Source organism: Oryza glaberrima, chromosome 2 (genome assembly GCF_000147395.1).
Source record: "Oryza glaberrima chromosome 2, OglaRS2, whole genome shotgun sequence".
In the NCBI taxonomy this organism is placed as follows: domain Eukaryota; kingdom Viridiplantae; phylum Streptophyta; class Magnoliopsida; order Poales; family Poaceae; genus Oryza; species Oryza glaberrima.
The window spans coordinates 3,764,096-3,782,738 of record NC_068327.1 but is presented as its reverse complement, the minus strand read 5'-3'; the positions used below and the strand labels follow the sequence as shown (position 1 = coordinate 3,782,738).

Genomic DNA, 18,643 nt, shown 5'->3' with positions numbered 1-18,643 from the left:
CTTGCCACCGGTCCACCAATTGAAACGTACTACATTAGAAAAGTAATTTAGATCCATCATATTTGTCTAAACGTGTACTAAGTCGATGTTGACAACTCCACTTCATTTCAGGTTTCACCGCACTTGCTTTTGTTTATCATGTCGGTACATGTTACATCTATTTAAAGCACTACTTCCTCCATTTCATAATTCCTCCATTTCATAATGTAAGTCATTCTAGCATTTACCAGACAGATTCATTAATATCAATATGAACGTGGAAAATGCTCGAATAACTTACATGGTGAAACGGAGGGAGTACATTAAAATAAATGGCTAGTATAAACTATTGTGCTAGAAAAACATAATATAAGTAAAAAAGGGCTTTTACAGAGAAAGTGATAATTACTATTTACCCAAAATTATTTCATGAAATTCTAATTCACAGAGGATGCAATTAGGAAAAAAAAGGTTTTGCTAGTCTTTTAGTTAGGAAACTTTTAGACTTTATATGCAGTGAAATAAAAATCTAAGAATTCACGCGTGTGGGATGCAGCCATGGGTCAACCTTCATCTTCGATTGGAAAAGAAGCAAAAAAAAAAAAAACCAGATTGAAAGTTAAATTTTAAAATAGAGTCAAATAAACAATTACCTCAATTATTTGAAGGTTTTCAAAAGAAATAAGTACTCCCTATAAAAAATCCAAAACAATGCAACTACTCTACCTAACACAACCGCCCAATCCAATTTTAGGGCTGAAAAGAATGCGATTAGAATTTAGAAACTTCTAAAGGAAAAAAAATCTCATCTCATCTCATCTCAAGAAGAAAAATAATTAATTACTCGCAGCAAAGGACGGACAGTTTCCTGCGCAAATTCCACGTTCCACCTTCCTCTTCGGTCGTCTCCGCCGGCTTGGAGTTGGGAGAAGAAGCTCAAACGCGGAGGCCACCACGACCACCACAACACCACCACCTCTTCTCCTAGTCAAACCCACCCTTCCCTTGTAATCTTCGCAACAACAGCAGGACGGCAAGTTCGTAGCTTTCCCCTCCGCTTTATACACCCGCATCTCCAAATCTGAGGAGAGAGGGGAGAAGAAAAAGAAAGAAAAGCGCGCATTTTGGTGTCCGGGGAAGGGAAAAGGGCGGTTCTTGGCGTCGGTGGCGGGTTTTGTTTTTTGGGGGTGGAAGCGGTTGGTTTGGGGATGAGCAGCGGCCAGGAAGCCGGATCGAGCTCCGGTGGATCCGGCGATGGCGGCGCGGCGGCGCCCAGGAGGAACACCAGGAAGCCCAAGTGTGAGATCTTGCTGCGATTATCTTTGTTGTTGCTTCTCGTTTTTTCTTATTTTTATTTTGTTCCCCTTTTGATCGGGGGTTTGGAGTAATAATTTCCGGTTTTTTTTTCATCCTTTGTGATATACTAGTACTAGTAGATTATATGAGTTTGAAGAGGTTTAGATGTTTTATGTGTAAGGTTTAATTTGGCTGAAGTACTGAAAGTTGTGATGCTATAATTTAGATTTCAATTCGAGACTGGGACATTATTGTTATAGGATTTTTTTTTTAAAAAAAAGTTCTTGTTCTTCCTATCTGCAATAGTAGCAGTTGGCTTTGACTTTAGAACTGGAGTTTTGAGTCATCGACGAAGCCTTTGCAATTTAGAATGGTCTGCCATCTTTTCAGATGGTGGGATGATTGTTTTGGTGGAATTGTTAAATTCGCTATGAAATTTACTTTATTTACCCTCTTTTATGTGCAGATTCCAAGTTTACTCAGCAGGAGCTCCCAGCTTGCAAGCCGATTCTTACTCCAAAATGGGTAAGCTGATACTAGCCCAAAAAAAGTGCCTGCTGTTAGTTATATTTAGCTTGAGTGAGATGGCATGTTTAATCACCTGACGGATGCTTGTGCTTATCTTACGCAGGTCATTTCAGTTTTCATTCTTGTCGGAGTCATTTTTGTCCCAATCGGGCTTGTTTCGTTGAAGGCTTCACGAAAGGTATGCTGTATTTTTTATTCGAACTTCAAAATATGTTTGGCCAAGCGTGAATATCATTTTTTGCTAACATTTTTCCTTTGCTGTAGGTTGTTGAGATTGTTGATCGATACGATGATGCATGTGTCCCAGCTAATACAACTGACAAGCTTGCTTACATCCAGAACCCAACAATAAGCAAAAACTGCAGAAGGACTCTTAAGGTAAATGAGCCTAGCTACATGCATATTCTTCTATACCCTGAAATTATGCATCTTGCCTTAAGTATCGAAAGAATCCTTGGCTGAAATATTTGGTCGAATTTTGGTCTCCACTCCAGGTTCCAAAGGATATGGATGCACCGATCTTTGTGTATTACCAGCTGGATAACTTTTATCAGAATCATAGGAGGTATGCAAATATACTTTCTGATGTCACAAGTATTTCAACTATCAGTACAAATAAACCCTTGGATGGGATATATGTCCAGTTTATGCAGCAGTTCTGTTGAAATGGTTAAGTCAGAATGAATTGTTGTGAGTGCTGGTTCACACGAGGTAGCTGCCTGCTACCATGCAGAGGAAGGGTTGAACAATGTCTTGAAGGATATTATTATTTTAGAAAAGAGGAGTGCAGAGAGATTGAATTAGTGACTGAAATGATAAAACCTTATGAATTCATTATTTTTTCTTGGCAAGACTTGTCTTGACCCTAAGAAAATTTTATGTAAGCTGTATCTCTAATACACGGACTATACCTATAAGGAAATAAATTCAACTATCTAAAAAACTAATCATTCTTATGTTTAATTACAACTAGTGCCGCGCCAGCAGGTCCTCCTTGAATAGTTTGCTGTTGGTACAGTAAATACAGTAGTGCACGAACAGTACCAAGCCAGTACAATGGCTACATGATATACACAATATATTTTGGTTAGGCCGGTATATTGCTCAACCTCAATATGATGTATCTTCTAAGTCAGTTTCTCAAAGAAAAGGATATCTTATGCATGGTAGAAGTGGGAAAATCTATCTCTGGTAGAAGCCATGAAATTATGAATGCACTATTGACATCTGCCTCTACTGTACAGATGGCAAGAAACTATTGATTTTGGAAATAGTTCATTTTGATTTGCTCGCCCTTTTGTTTTGCGTTTAGGAAATGATAATTCTTCTTGCCTTGCATGACATTTTTCTTGCTGAATTATATTTTTCATATAGATATGTCAAGAGCCGGAGTGATGCACAGCTAAGAGATCCCAAAAAGGCAAATGACACCTCCACTTGTGATCCCGAGGGTACAGCAAATGGAATGGCAATTGTTCCTTGTGGTCTGATTGCATGGAGCATATTCAATGATACATATGGCTTTGTTCGCAACAGTAAGAACCTGCCAGTGGACAAGAAAGGCATCTCTTGGAAGAGTGACAGGGAGCACAAATTTGGACGTGATGTCTTTCCAAAGAACTTCCAGAATGGTTCTCTTATAGGTGGAAAAACACTTGATCCAAATAAATCGGTATGTTCTCTGTTCTGGTAGATTATCACATACATATTGGACATGCAATTATGCTTTTAGTACTTTTGTGTAATCCCATTTAAAGATCAAGAAAATTCTCTGAGCAGTTAGAATAATAGTATTTACCTGAAGTACTCATTTATTTACTTTCTATGCAGTTGAGTGAACAAGAAGACCTTATTGTTTGGATGAGAACTGCTGCACTTCCAACATTCAGAAAGCTGTATGGTAGGATACACAATGACCTCAAGAAAGGTGACACCATTACGGTGACATTGGAGAACAACTACAACACATATAGCTTTAGTGGCAAAAAGAAGTTGGTACTTTCTACCTCGACATGGCTCGGTGGAAAGAATGATTTTCTTGGTCTAGCATATCTCAGTGTTGGTGGACTCTGCTTCTTCCTGGCATTTGCATTCACCTTGCTGTACTTGATAAAACCAAGGTGAGTAACTTCTCAATTCTCATGTAATGCAATCATTTGAAGAAGCGCATGTACCCTGGGGATAATTGAGGCATTGTTAGGCCTTGTTTGGTGACCAGCTACTTTGGAGTTGAACTAAATTCTTCTTAGTTGATCCTCATCCAACCAACCAAAGGAGCCCTTTCTAGGCTACAAATCCTCATCAGTGCTTCATGTGCTCAATGTGTCTTCAAACTGAACTTAGCCTTTTTTTGGTTGTCTCAGAACACGCAGGAGTCCTGCACATCATTTCATTTAGAACCCCCCCCCCCCCCCCCCCCCAAAAAAAAAAAAAAAAAAAAAAAAAAACACACACACACACACACACACACTAATGCGTGGAAATGAGTTCGATTTGTTGTTTTGTTCATTGAACTCTTATTAAAGCTAATGTGATGGCCTTTGAGAACTGCTTCATTTCACTTATATGAATTGCATCTCTAATTTTCCTCTTTTTTTTTCAGGAAAATGGGTGACAACAACTACTTGTCATGGAACAGAAACCCTGCAGGCCGTTAATAAGCTCTTCAAACTTTAAGTTGCAAATTCAACATGAAGCAAGTTGGATTATGGATTCAAATGTATCTTGTACTAGATAGCGGTTTTATTTGTTAGCCGTGCTGGAGTGCCAATACGGCTTATACCAATTAGGGCAGCGTTTATGAGCAACACTGATGTACATTATGTTGCAAAGAAAATATATATATATATATACAGCCTTCTTTTGTTGAAAATTTTAAATATCCCAGAAGTTAAATGGAATGATTTTTATATTGTTGCAGTGTGATTCCATTGTTACCTCAATTGCACTGGTGTCACCATGTGAATGATTTACACATCTTCCATATTCCATATATAAAAAAGTGTTAAAAACGTTAATCTCAACAAGGGTAAATAATGATCTGCGCTAGAAATTAACAAATAATCTTCAAAATCTATATCATCATACATCTTTCCTTCGGAAAGTTTCTTGATCTAACAAGTATGACTTAAAAAATGAAATGAAACTGAACTATAACTTCAAAGCATCAGCTCTTAGGAAAATGTTGTGCGGTAATTGGTCAGTAGAAGGCTTCTAAGCCTTTTTTTTTTTTCCTTCAGGTCACTCGGAGCAAGTAATTGCTGAGATATTGGCCTTCAGGGTATGCAGGATCTACGGGATGATCACAGGCTGCCCCTGCTTGGCGTAGAACTGTAACCTTTCGGCCGGTCATTGATGCAGCACCCTTGAAATTAAAAACAAAAGAGATAATGTTATCATCGATGTGCATAACTTGATGGCAATTTCCGATGTAAAACACTATTATTGAATCCAATATGTATCATTACAAAAAAAAAAACAATTTTACCACCTTGGACCTGTAGCCAATATGACGGCTGGAATGGGGCATGAATTTACATTGCAAACCTTCTACCCAAAAAAAGGGAAATCTTGAGTTGGAAGCTAGATATGGGCATTGTGTTTTGTCCAATTTTTTTTCTGTTGAATGTTTACAGTTTGTCAAGCTGGAAATAATTAGATTGGACCATTATTGGATGTTCCTTTCAATTGATGTTATTGTTACTATAAGGTGTTAGTTGCTTGGATACATATGGGTGACAAGGTGTATGCTGATTACTTGGTTATGCAACATGATCAAAAGACATACCTGAATGGTTCTGAGGAAGAGGCCGCTTTGGGTCATAGCTCCAGAGCATGAGCATGTCATGAGTAACCCCCCTGGCTTTACCACTTGCATCGCAAGAGCGTTCAAGCTTCTGTACATACCCGAGGCACTTTGTAGCACCTAAATACAACAGGACAGATAATAATCGAAGCAGTTACTAAAAGTAGAGCACTAGCAAGCTCAAGTTTCAGAAAACCAATGGTTTTTTGCTTCTGGTAAACACCTGGTAAACTGGAACCAGATCCTCCGTCTGGTCTTATAAAGAGGTTCTATTTGATTCCGTCTGGTCTTATAAAGAGGTTCTATTTGACTTGTTCACCCATCTAAAGTTTTAAGTACCCATAAAGCGCATGACTTCCTCTAAAATAGGTATATCTAAGACATGCTCCTTACTTAATTTCTTTATTTCTTTTGAAGCAAAATACTATGATTCAAAATTCTGCTGCACACTTTCCATTTTATTGATTGGAAACCCTCAATGAACTTATACAGATGCTTCAACAGACATGATTATATAGGGCCAAATGGATTATGTACTAACAGTAAACTAGGGTCAACCAGCCAAAGAAGCTAACTGATGTTCATATGCTAAAGGGTACTTTGGGTGTCTTCTGATAAGAAATCGAAGATTCGCGAACTGCTGGATATGTAACATTCTTAGCCACTTCAGATCCATGGATGAAAAGATATCTCATTTGAAGTCAAATTAGAGACTAATGGTAAATGCTCTATTGTATGCTTACCTTTTTTCGAGGTGCCAACTTTGGAGGATCAAGGATTACCAAGTCCCAGACCTCATTTCTTGAGATAGCACCTTTCATGAATGCAGTCGCATCTTCTTTTACAAACGAAATCCTTTGGGTGTCAAGCTTATTCAGGATAATATTCTTATTGGCAAGGTCTAGTGCTGATGCTGATGAATCAATGCCTGAAAAAGGATACACTAGTTATATTTTCCTTAGCAGCCAAACATGTATAATGTTATACTCTTTTGTGGGTTTCATGATCAATGATTCAATTGAACAATTGACGCATATGAAAAGATCAACAAAGGACTAAAAGGTTCGGTAGCATATGGTATTATACCAATGACATTATTAGCACCACCCTTTGCTGCATTTAGAGCAAAACCACCACTATAGCAGCACAGATCAAGAACCCTTTGGTCCTTTGAGAGTGTTGATATGAAATGACGGTTCTCACGTTGATCTGCATAAAACCCTGTTTTCTGCCCCTCCAATGAGACTAGATAGAGAACATCATTCTCCATGACCTGAAAGTAAGAGCAGCAATTGAGAGGTGTTGGAACAACAGGCAACATAACATAGGAAGAAGAAAAGATTGTCAAATCTGAAAAACCAAGCTGATTGATGTGCTGAATAGAGTGCATGAATGCCATCTCTCTCTTGAAATTAGTAATAAAGGTAAACCAAATTTAATGGCTTTGTTTCAACAATTACTAAGTTGGTTCACCTCCACTGTTCCACAGTGTGAAGACGATTCAGGATCCTTTTGTTCTGATACATCTAATCCTTCTTCTTTTAGAATATCTGTTGACGATCTCCACTTTATATGGTTCACATCACTGACTTTGTTAACAAGGAACTGGATTTCATGCCTATATTTCTCAACCCAAGCAGCAGATGAAGCAACTACAGCAACATCAGCAAAGATATCCACTATTAGACCAGACAATCTGCATTTCAAAACAATAATAAAAATTATTCTTCGTGCGAAGACATTGGAACAATGCAATTTGGATTTTGTAGGTCAAATATACTCTAGAACTAGAAGTCCAAATAGTTCTGCACTGATTACACTTCTTGTGATGATTGATCTTGACATGGTACCTTTGGTGACCTTGACCATATAACATAAGTCGAGACTCAAGAATAATATATACCTGTCCCCTTCACTGTTGATGAGACGATAAGCATTTGTGTGAACTGAAGGGAGACCTAAACTGCGCCGTAAATCCACAGCAGATAAAATCCTTGCCTCAAGCAGTCTTTCCATATTTAGTGCACATGTTGGATCCCTGTAAACAAAAAAAATAGGGAAAATATTAGGCCATGTTCTCAAATTGTCTGTAAACAGAGAACTTCAACTTGTGACCTTGTCACCTTTTTGCCTCTTCTTCTAGTTGCATCAGCCGAACACAAAACATGGACACAGAGTTATAGAGACCCCATCCAATAGGTTTCTCTGCCCCATCAGCTACAAGAACAACATCACCAGTTTTTGGAGGAGGTCGACCAATTATTCTATCAACAGCACCACTATACACCATCGGACTCCCATCTCGAAATATTTGGGTCTTTCCTTTCTTTAATACTACTCTTGCCAAACCTAAAAAAAATGTTTGAAGTTAGTCTTTATGTCAACTCAAGTGAAAGAAAAAAAAAAAGATTCCAGCCTCCAAGTCTAGTAGCTCCTAACCATAGCCTATTATTAACCCAAAAAAGGAAGAATCAGCTATGCTTTATTTCCAGTTTGACAATACAAGAGAGATCTAGACAACAAATAGACAATGCATTCCAATTGGAAAATTCAACTCCACTTTGTGCTTAGGCATTATAATGATTTAAAACTTCCAAAACTAATTATGAGCCATCTCTAGGAGACATAAAACTATTTTTGACATAAGAGGACTATCACCACTTCATAATACTTACTGTACAGAACGGTATAATTATGGATAATGCAACACCAGAGTACTCTGCATTATGCCGAAAGGAAAAAAAACTCTAGAGAATTGCTAACCCCTGACTCTAGAGGGTTAATGAGGACCAACCTATTAGCTCTATAGAGCAATGATTAGGCACATCTCTACACAAAACCTCGCTTCTCATACAATTAGTTTCAACAAAGCAAATATGCTTCTGGAAGTCAGCTACAATTAACAATAGATATTAATGATTACTGGTTACAGTTACAGGTGAATCAAACGATGAGTGGATCGATGTCAGCCACTCAACAAGAACGAACTGCAGCGTCGCAGGTAAATGCAGCCACAATCCACTTGAGCATTTCCGCAAGCCCAAGCAACCGCCATGGCGCGAGCGGTTTCGCCGCGTAATCAGAAGAAGCAAGATGGGAGAGGACACTTTCGCGGCGCGACCGACAGCCGTTCGGCAAAATGCCGCAGAGACTAGACTAGACCTTTGCGCCCGGCGGCGACCTCTCCCAGCGCGGAGAGGGAGGAGGAAGCGGAGGCGGTGGCGGTGGCGGCCGCGTGGGCTGCGGAGGAGGCCTGCTTCGCGAGGCGCGCCCTGACGAGCGCGGGCACCGCCGCCGCCGCCGCCGGCGACGCGCCGCCGCAAGCGCGCAGCATCGCTCGCCTTCTCCAACTCGGCTCGGCGAAGGCTCGTGGATGGATATTTCGACTTGCAATTGCATATCGCGGTGTCACTGTAATGTGGGCCCATCCTAATGGTTACTCTTTTTTTTATTAAGAAATTCGGAGTATCGGAGCCTTATTTGAAAGAAATTTTCGTGAATTCGAAATTTACTACTCGTGATTTTGACAACGAATTTGGAAAGAAAAAGGAAGATAACCATCCTTGGTGTAGTTTTCCCTAACTTTTTGCTGATAAAAGCCATGTTCTTTTTCTGATTGAGAAAAAAATTATTTTAAATTTTATTAGGATGTTTTTTAAATTGCTAAATGTTGTATTCCGTATAAAAACTTTTTATAAAAGCTGTTTTAAAATATTAAATAAATCTAAATTTTTAATTTTATAATAATTAAACTCAATTAATCCTACACTAATATATTTTTTTTATTTTCGTGTCCTAACTAATCTTTATTTTCAGTAGAAACCGAACACCACAAAAGTGACAACAGAGAATTTGAAGTCTTCGACACAGATTTTGGCAAACCAAATTCGATTTGCCGTGAAATTCTCTCGATTTGCATCCAAACTTGCCGTGAAATTCCACATGTTTTTTTCCACCGCATTCTTGGTCGCTGCGTTACAATTTATTCAGACGTCTCAGCGGTCAGCTGCGACGACGGGCTCCTCCTCCACGCCGCCGTCGCCGGCGGCGCCGCGGCGGCGGTGAGCCACTCCCGGGCGGCGGCGAGGTCGGGGAGCACGGCGGCGCCGGACCGCCGCTAGCCCTCCGCCTCGGCCGTGCGGAACCTGTCCAGCAGCAGCGCGTGCATCCCGGCCCGCCGCGCCGGCGCGTAGTCCTTGCGCATGCTGTCGCCGATGTGCAGCGCCTCCGCCGCCGCCACGCCGCCGGCCATCTCCAGCGCCGCCTCGTACATCCTCCTGTCCGGCTTCTCCACGCCCACGATCCCCGAGAACACCCCGAAATCCCACTCCGACCCCTTCAGAGTTCAAACACACCCAAATCAGCATCAGAATGAGCAATTCAAATTCACTGAATTTTCTTAATATAATGGAAGTTTTATTGAACTTGAGAAAATTTTAAGTATACTCTCGACCTCTACACCACGAAAGTGCACACATACAGCTAAAAACGAAAACAAGAACGGCAAATGCCATGCCACCTATGTGTCGGAGTAATTGTGAATTTTGTGGTTCGATTAATCAGCTGATAAAATCTGCAGAAAAATTTGCAGAATTTACCTCATTGAGACCAAGTGCAGGTAGGACGACGTCCTTGTACCGGTACTCGGCGTTGCTGACGATACCGACGGTGCAGCCATTGTTGCGCAGCCATCTCAGGAATTGTTGAGCATCAGGGAACACCGAGTAGGGTGCAGAGGAACCGAAAGTGGAGTAAATCCGTCTGAATATTTTCTCAAATGTGGCATCATCATACTCATACCCAGCCTGCACCATGTCAAACAATAGACAAGATTACAACATTTTCATCAGTTCTTAAGCTAGAAAAGTATACTACCCTTGGCTGCTCTTGAAGCAACAAAAATTAATTTGCGAGTAAAACTCTTATATCTGTATTATTCGCAGAGTAAAGAAAAACAATGCTAGAGAATAAACCACGAATCAACTTTGAAATTGAGCTCCAAAATTCAATTTGGCTGTGGCTGATAAGCCAACAGGCAGAAGATGAGAGAATTGCAGCAATGCATCTAAAAGAAAGTTCTTTTTTTCCCCCTGAAAAAAGTCATTTCTTTGGAAGATTACAAGAAGTGTTTACCCTGATGAAAGAGTCCTTGACACACATCTTCCACCAATCGATGTTGGGCATGTTGGAAGCATGGCCAAAGCAAGGGTGTTTGACAGTCATCTCGGTGTATGCAGCCTTGAAGCCTTCATGCATCCGCTTGTAATCAGGGCATGGCATCCCTGCAGATTTGGCTGCCATGCAGTAGTAATCACCAAGCTGCCCCTTGTATGCTATCAGGGTTCCTGTCACATCCACCGTGACCAATCTCAGCTTCGATAGCAGCGACATTTTTTGGTGATGATCAAGAATTCAGACTGCTGCTTATGACAAATTGTATCTGCTTGTTCATCCAGAATTGTCACAAAGGATTAATTGTCTTCTGCACTGCAGAAAATGGATTACATACTGTCAATGTATTCACCAGTATAAGCCACAAAGATTTTGTAGGTATGGGAAATCAGATTGCAAATATCAAGCATAAAGAACTGCAGAATGCAGAACTAAATTAATATATAGGAGCAACCTGCAATTGGCTATTTGCATATCCACTGTAAACTGAAAATAGCTGACATAATCGAGGATCTGCACAGATTGAGAATTACTTTGACAGGGGGGAATAATGAAGAATGGGACCTGACCAACTATTTTCAGAACTGAATAACTAAAAAAAAAGAAAATCAAAGATCGGCTCCGCGACCTAGAACTAGGAGTTCAATCATACCATACCTCTGACAACCAAATCTCATTGCAAATGAAATAATAAGAGCAGCATATAGTAATGAGAGAAGATCAAGACCATATAATAATTCATGGCTAACTTATAACATCAGTGACTTGAACTACAGGGCAAAACAAAAGCAAGAAAGAAGTTACCACCACTATGAAAGCAACCCATAAATCTGTAAATCTCCGAATTGAGGCAACCATTCCCAGAAAGGAAGAGCAAACTCTTTCAAGCAATCCAAGCAAGAATATTTAAAGACCCCAATTTTTTCTCAAGAAAATAGGAGTAAGTCAAATCTAATGTATCTGTCTACTTGCTTCACAAGAAAAATGAGGGGTGTGTTGAACTATTGGACAACATCCACTATTTAAGACCAGCATTAAAGAGCACAAAGCGTAAATCACGTCTCATTACCTCAAAGTATTAAAACACAAGGATTGGAAATATCCATCAGAATGGTACCAGATATTTCTGTTTGCTCCTAAGGATGCCTGCAAGAACAGAAACAAATGTAAAGTCCGAGAAAAAGATCACAAAGAAAGCGCCAAACAAATCGATGAAACTAAGCATGTATCAGAACCTCCTCAAGTCCTCAGACAAGAAAGAGACAGACATTTCCTTTCGCCTCTAAATAATGGCCGCCTGCGTCAGCAAGAACACAAAAACAAACGTAGGAGCCATGAAAGAATCAGAATAAGGCACCAGAAAGAGATACCAAAATTCCTGGCACAAGGAAATGGCAAGAAACAAATCAATTTACCTCAATTCCAGATGGCCCCAGCACACACCTGAACTTGTGTGGCCTCGCTCACTTTCTTGGCTGAAACTTCAAGAAAAGAGTCTGAAGAAGGCAACAAGCTGCTCCAATGGCAATGCGGTGTCGATGAATTTGCAGCCAATAGGAAAGGAACCCAAGAAGAAGGCTTTGGTTTTTTGAACCCTTGGAAGCTCCAAGATTTCATCTTGGAGTTTGGGACTGCTTGGCCAAATAAATCTTGGGAATTTGGCCAAACTGGGGGTGGGGTTGGTGGTGGGGAACAGTGGAATTCGATACCGGTGGTTTTAGTCCATGGTTTTCGGTTTCATAATAATCTCATAATAATCAGAAAAAAAAAGAAAAGGGATAAATTTGAGACGTGATTACCACTTGATCGATGGTCCGCATGCGTGCGCGGCCGCCGCCGTCAGTCGCCGGAGATGGACGACGGCGAGTTGGAAGGTCGAGGTATCCTGAAGTGGAATCAATCATCGATAAGTCACGGACTCGCGAGATGCAGAGATGCCGCTCCGTCGCCGACGGCGGCGGGCGCAGGCGGCGTCGGCGTCGGCGTCGGCGTCGGCGTCGGGCTCGTCGGGCCGGCTCCGGCCGCCGGACATGGGGGAGAAGCAGGCCCGAGTGGGCCTGCGGTTTTGTGGCCCGTGCAGCATTTTAGGCCCAAGCCCACTAAGGCCCGACTGTCACGTGCGGCCCGCGAGATGGTATTTTTGTATAAAGGCCCCGGTTGGTACCATCCAAAATTTTGCAAAATGGCCCTTGTATAGGGACGATATCAATGTGGCAACTCGCATGCGAGATGAAGGCAGAGAATTTGCAGTGACCGTTTAATTTGCAGCTGCGTTCGGCAGTGCATGGGAACCCATCCCTCCTACACATAAAACGGAACCATCTTTTAACACTTGATTAATTAAGTATTAGCTTTTTAAAAAAATAGATCAGTACAATTTTTTAAAGTAACTTTCGTATATAATTTTTTTATAAAAAAGTTACATTTAATAGTTTAAAAAGCATGCGCGCAGAAAACGATATAGATGGGTAGGAAAGAGTGCCGAAATAGTCTCGACGATTGTCAATTTAGCTTATGTTTATAATAAATGGTCTATGGCCCGATGACCTTGGCCTGATTTTACCCTCTAAATAGTCTCGAATCGAAAATTGTCAATTTTGCTTGCGTCTATGAACTTGTATACTGGTATCTGTCGTTTGCCTTGTCTAAGCTAACGAGAATTTCTGGATCTTATTTGTTTTTAAAATGAACTCTATGTAGGATCAGCATCGTTGATAGCGACACACCTTTTCTGCATTGAATATTGATGAATGACGAATGGGCCTTCACGTATGATCGCCACTATCGGTAGCGACCCTGGATTTTGCAAATTGGTCCCTGCATTAATTGCAAATCACAATCGTGTTTTTCACATCAATGTTAAATAGTCCAGCAGACAAAAATATAATGAAAATAATAACAAATGCAGTTAAGAATATATACAAGTATTACACGTACAAAAAGCGGCAAAGGTAATCAACCAAAACTTAAAACTTATACGTATGAAGATTGTTCTTTCTTTTTTTCCCCTGGAAGAACTATGGGGAAAAACCACCATGTAGGGACCTAGGAAACTTAATTATGTTCAAAAAGTATGAAAGATAGTCGATTGAAATATAGTAGATAGTCAATTGAAATATAGTAGATAGTCAATTGAAATATAGTGTTCTTGTGTGCTAAACAAAAATATAATTGAACATATCTGTATCTTCCAGATAACCATTCAGGCCATCGACTAGGGGATTTTACAGGCTTACTTTGCGTCTTAGCCTAAACAAAACACCTGCTATTGCTACAACACAGCACCAAAATCTAACCTGGGGGGCACAAGTTCACCATTCCTGAAGAGAGAGGGGTGCATGACATGCCCAAGGATTGAAGATCTGCTACATGCAGCGCATGTACATATATTATACTTGACGTATATTCACAGTGGTGGCATTATTCTCTGACATCTTCGTCGTCGTCCTCATCCTCGTCAACATCCTCGCCATCATACTGTAGAAGGCTGAAATCCCTGGATTGCGCCTTGAGCCTCTCTTGGATCCGCTCTTTGATGGCAGTTCCCTGAGGAATTTTTTTAAAGCAAGTTGAAGTGAGCAATGAATTCCTTGAATCATATGCTAAGTTCTAGTCTACTAAGTGGCAGGGAGTGATTAACCATTGAGTGGCAGCCTTCTTCAAACTTCTCCAGAAAACCAGCAACCCATCGATCTGCATTTTCCACCCACTCTTCCTGGAGTTTCGCCACTGTATTCCACTGCGAATAACCAATTTATTTCAAAACATTTGGACAGGTTAATTTCAGAGGGAATGCTAGGTTTGTAGGACCAAAATATTATTAGGGGGGCCCAAATATTAATTAGCAACTTTAGTAGGAGAAATTAGAATCTTTGTTTGAAGTACGAGAGTGTACTAGATACAGATATCAGATTTGGACTCTAGGTCTTGACCAACAAAACACTAGTTGAACTAGAAAAGATTAGGGGGGACCCAAATATTAATTAGCAACTTTAGTAGGAGAAATTAGTATCTTTGTTTGAAGTACGAGAGTGTACAAGATACAGATATCAGATTTGGACTCTAGGTCTTTGACTACCAAAAGATTAGTTGAACTAGAAAACAGAAAAGTCTTGACCACCAAACGATTAATTTTGAACTAGAAAAGAGAAAGTACATCAAACTGAAGATATGGACATGTAGCATCATCATCATGGTAAGCTTGAGAACGTATTTTTAGCTTCCAATAAAAGTCTACCAATTGAATCAACAAAACACTATCCAGAAAAGATTATACTTTACATGCCATACATGTCACATTCAGAATTATGTTTATCAAAGTAAAATGACACAAGGAAAGTATCCCTGCATTAACCAACCAGTGATCAACACAGAGAGATACGAAGATGGCAAAACTGTCAGTTAATCAATTGTTAAACCCTACTTTGAAATAAATTAGGAAGATAGTGAATAATACCTTCTCCCCTACTTTTTCTTGGTGCTGCTTCACTTTGTCACGCAGGTTTTTTAATCCCATGTTAACTCTCAGTCTTTTTTCCTGATAAGATGTATCAAAGATCAGGTGGCCAGCTCAAAACATTACCGCAGCACTGTTAAAATATAAAGACAACCTATTCAAGCTGGAATTGAGGTGAAAGTGTCAGGTTAATATCACATGCCTTAACGTAACTGACACCAAGATCCTTTCTGGTGTACCCCCTGGCCAGGTTCCGCATAACATACTCATTATAATCCTTAACAATCCGCATTATAATATCTGACGTCGATATCCCATCTGTGCGCTGGGTTTCCTTAAATTTACCAAGTTTTTTGACCTGATAGACACAACGAGATTAGTCTCTGTCAGAAATATGCCAGTCTACACAAATAATAACTGTTACTAGATACGACAAACAAAATTTTAATCAATAATTGTAATTGAAGAAAACAGTCGTGAAATTAGGGCTCACAAATTCATAGACATCGTTACCAGCTCCACTAGCATCAGCATACCTGTATATTCAAATAGGAAAAATAAGGTGAATATATTAATTAAAGATAATGATATTTGAATTTCAGATCCATCACTGTGAAGGCCCAAAGGCTCTGTATATATTATGTAAAGAAAGAAAAGACCAGCATATGTATTATCACAACAAGTACATCAGAAATGATTACTATGTTATAAACATCGAGATCTGTTAAGAACACTTACGGCAGAGAATCATGTGCAACAAAATCAATGTTATGTTTATTCAAGAATTCTTCCGTTACCACCCATGGAGCATCAGGAATGACTTCATCCACCCACCTAGGAAAAGAAGAGCATATGTATTATTATAGTATAGTAACTAAAAGAACTAAAGAAAGATATAATATTGGTGGCTTATTGACTAGAACAAAGCATAAGACAAGATTACTTGCAGTGACGAAGTGATTCATATCGCTCATCCTCTGTCATAACAGTTCTCCCTTTGTACTTATGTGTCAACTCATCATTGCAGCATCCGACAAGGAGATATGTGTTAGGAAACCTAAATTATTGAAGGCAGTTCGGTTAAACAACATCTTTGTTGTATTGCAATAGATCCAGTAAATAAATTTCTATATAGTAGTTGAATACAAATTTTAACAAGGCTGCAACTATTCAGAACATACATGAAAAAGGTGGCTCTAAGTATGCACAAAATCTATGGAACATATAGGGAAAAAGACGTGTCTCCAAGTAGGAGAGTATACAATTGGAGTTTTTTTTATGAGGTGTACAATTGGATAAAAAAAATAATCTTTCACAAGATCATGCAGGATAGCCTTTAAAGATAGAAACACGGCTTCATTCTTAAGAAACAGAGCATGACTGCAAATGCAAGGTTCCTTGTAAAAGTTAAAAGATGCCACAGAAAAGTCATGCACTGCACTTTCCCCATTAGTACCCAAAAGCATTTTCGTGTAAACAAGTAACTATCCCACAACACGAAAGGTCTTCTGTGAATGATATATGTGTGAGGAACTTCGTAATGGGCAAAAAATCACAGACTAGTTTGGAACAGATAAGCACATTTCCTTAGAGCAGACTGATTTGACCGCATCCAACCAATAAACCCGGTTAGTCCACAAATAAAAGGAAACAAGGCAAGATTACCGTACAGATTAAACAGAGAGTGGCAAATAATGCCAAACCAAACCGCATTATTTGAAAAGGAATCTGTGAACAGTTTATCTTTCCCTCTGAATGATCCAACATAGGGCAAACAAGAAAGGACATCCGAGAGTGATATCACGTTAAGTAAAACATACCGAGATTGCTCAAGCATGTCCCTCACATGACAAAAGCACGAAAACACCAGCAATTAACATCCATCCATTTTTCTCAGAGAGGATTATCTACAGCAAGATTCATCATCAGACTACTTCCAAATCGGCAGCGCGACAGTAAAAACACTTTTTACACCAAAATCAACGAAACGATCTACTAAGAATCAACGAAACGATCTACTAAGATGAAGCATCGCAACAAACGATAGCAAATCGCTGCAGGACGTGGTTGAACTGCTAATAATGGCGTCAGATTCCCCACCCTAACTAAAAGAAGCTAACCTTTCTCGCTCAAATCTCACGCCGAACCAGACCAAAAACAAAAACTGCCTCTGATTACTCCATACAAAATACTTCAAATCATGATGACATCATCATGACGGCGAGAAGCAGATCGAATCGAGTGAGCGAGGCTACGACGAGAGAGAAGGGGAGGGGGAGGGGGTTTCTCACAGCCTCTTGGCCTGCTCGAGCGACTTGGCGTGGCCGAAGTGGAAGAGATCGTAGATTCCGTCCGCGTAGACCCGGATCGGCCTCCCCTCCGGGATTCCCCCATTGGCGGCGCCGCCTCCGCCGCCCCTGTCCGCCACCTCGACGTCCCCGTCTCCCCCCTCGGCCTCCTTCCAGTCCTCCTCCTCCTCCTGCGACGACTGCGGCGCCGCCTCCACCGCGGCGTGGTCGGCCATGGCGAGAAGGTTCGGGAGAGAGAGAGAGAGAGAGAGAGAGAGAGAGAAGGGAGAAGGCGAGGAGGAAAGGCTTCGAGAGGAGACGGCGAGATTTCACATGGGAAGGGAAGGGAGAAGAGGAGAGGCTACGTCTCGTGATGTCATGATGATGGAGTGTCACTGTCGGGTGGGCCCGGATTGGTGATGCTATGACTGGTGGGGCCAGGTTTTGTTTTCTTGTTTTTTGGCTAATATAACCGAATTCACAAGTGTTTTGCTTTGCTTATGAAAAAGGTGAAAGATGGTGCAAAAAGTAGGGATGTAAGCAGGCTGATCTGCGAGCTCACTTATAGGTCAAATTTGTGATAATCCGTGGGTTTTCGTGTCGTGGCCCGGTTTGCTGCATCTAAAGATGCGGGTGGGTCAACCCATAAACTCGTTTATAGGTTAAATTAGTAGGTAACCCGCGAGTTACCTGCTAAATTTTGTCTATAAACAGACCCGCGGGTTGACCCGCTTGCATCCGTAGTTAAAAGTACTCCCTCCGTTTCATACTGTGTCAGATATTTTTAAGTTTAACCAAGATTATAGAAAAATATAGTAATATTTCCAAGACAAAATAAACGTATTATCAAAATATATTCAATGTTAAAACTAACTTCTTGTTGTATATATTGCTAGTTTTACCATAAATGTGATCAAATTTGAAAAAGTTTAACTAGAAAAAAGTCAAAACAATTTAAATATGAAACGGATGGATTAGAAAAGATGAGAAATAAAGGGAAGTACAACGACTTAACTCCCCTTCTTCTTTTTTTTTGCGTGTTTCTTTTAGAATAGAAAAATGATTTGAATACTAATTGAATTGTTTCGTGCGAAATTCTCGTTGGAGCTAATAATTAGT

General features: G+C 40.3%; 4 protein-coding genes across 5 annotated transcripts; 1 reads left to right on the top strand and 3 right to left on the bottom strand.

Moving 5' to 3' along the window:
- Positions 1-826: 826 nt before the first annotated feature.
- On the top strand, positions 827-4,728 carry LOC127762829 (ALA-interacting subunit 1-like). The gene is made up of 8 exons (XM_052287335.1): positions 827-1,278; positions 1,742-1,800; positions 1,907-1,981; positions 2,068-2,181; positions 2,298-2,368; positions 3,178-3,475; positions 3,634-3,923; positions 4,406-4,728. The coding sequence occupies exons 1-8, from the start codon at positions 1,188-1,190 to the stop codon at positions 4,458-4,460; spliced, it is 1,053 nt and encodes a 350-aa protein (XP_052143295.1). The 5' UTR covers positions 827-1,187; the 3' UTR covers positions 4,461-4,728.
- A 116-nt stretch (positions 4,729-4,844) lies between these two features.
- LOC127762828 (uncharacterized) lies at positions 4,845-8,972 on the bottom strand. The gene is made up of 8 exons (XM_052287334.1): positions 8,771-8,972; positions 7,732-7,957; positions 7,512-7,646; positions 7,082-7,304; positions 6,695-6,881; positions 6,352-6,536; positions 5,591-5,728; positions 4,845-5,167 (listed from the first exon to the last, which is right to left on the bottom strand). Exons 1-8 carry the CDS (start codon positions 8,940-8,942, stop codon positions 5,039-5,041), a joined length of 1,395 nt encoding a protein of 464 aa, XP_052143294.1. The 5' UTR covers positions 8,943-8,972; the 3' UTR covers positions 4,845-5,038.
- Positions 8,973-9,406: 434 nt separating this feature from the next.
- On the bottom strand, positions 9,407-13,756 carry LOC127762910 (uncharacterized). The gene is made up of 6 exons (XM_052287443.1): positions 12,196-13,756; positions 12,016-12,077; positions 11,850-11,926; positions 10,742-11,095; positions 10,207-10,413; positions 9,407-9,944 (listed from the first exon to the last, which is right to left on the bottom strand). The coding sequence occupies exons 4-6, from the start codon at positions 10,997-10,999 to the stop codon at positions 9,726-9,728; spliced, it is 684 nt and encodes a 227-aa protein (XP_052143403.1). The 5' UTR covers positions 11,000-11,095; positions 11,850-11,926; positions 12,016-12,077; positions 12,196-13,756; the 3' UTR covers positions 9,407-9,725.
- Positions 13,757-13,868: 112 nt separating this feature from the next.
- LOC127762909 (choline-phosphate cytidylyltransferase 1-like) lies at positions 13,869-17,862 on the bottom strand. 2 transcript variants are annotated; one of them, XM_052287441.1, is made up of 8 exons: positions 17,528-17,862; positions 16,180-16,293; positions 15,975-16,070; positions 15,730-15,772; positions 15,439-15,594; positions 15,237-15,317; positions 14,421-14,519; positions 13,869-14,326 (listed from the first exon to the last, which is right to left on the bottom strand). In XM_052287441.1, exons 1-8 carry the CDS (start codon positions 17,758-17,760, stop codon positions 14,201-14,203), a joined length of 948 nt encoding a protein of 315 aa, XP_052143401.1. In that variant the 5' UTR covers positions 17,761-17,862; the 3' UTR covers positions 13,869-14,200. The 2 variants fall into 2 exon arrangements, with proteins under 2 accessions (XP_052143401.1, XP_052143402.1); XM_052287442.1 differs by lacking the exon at positions 17,528-17,862 and adding an exon at positions 17,057-17,481.
- Positions 17,863-18,643: the final 781 nt, after the last annotated feature.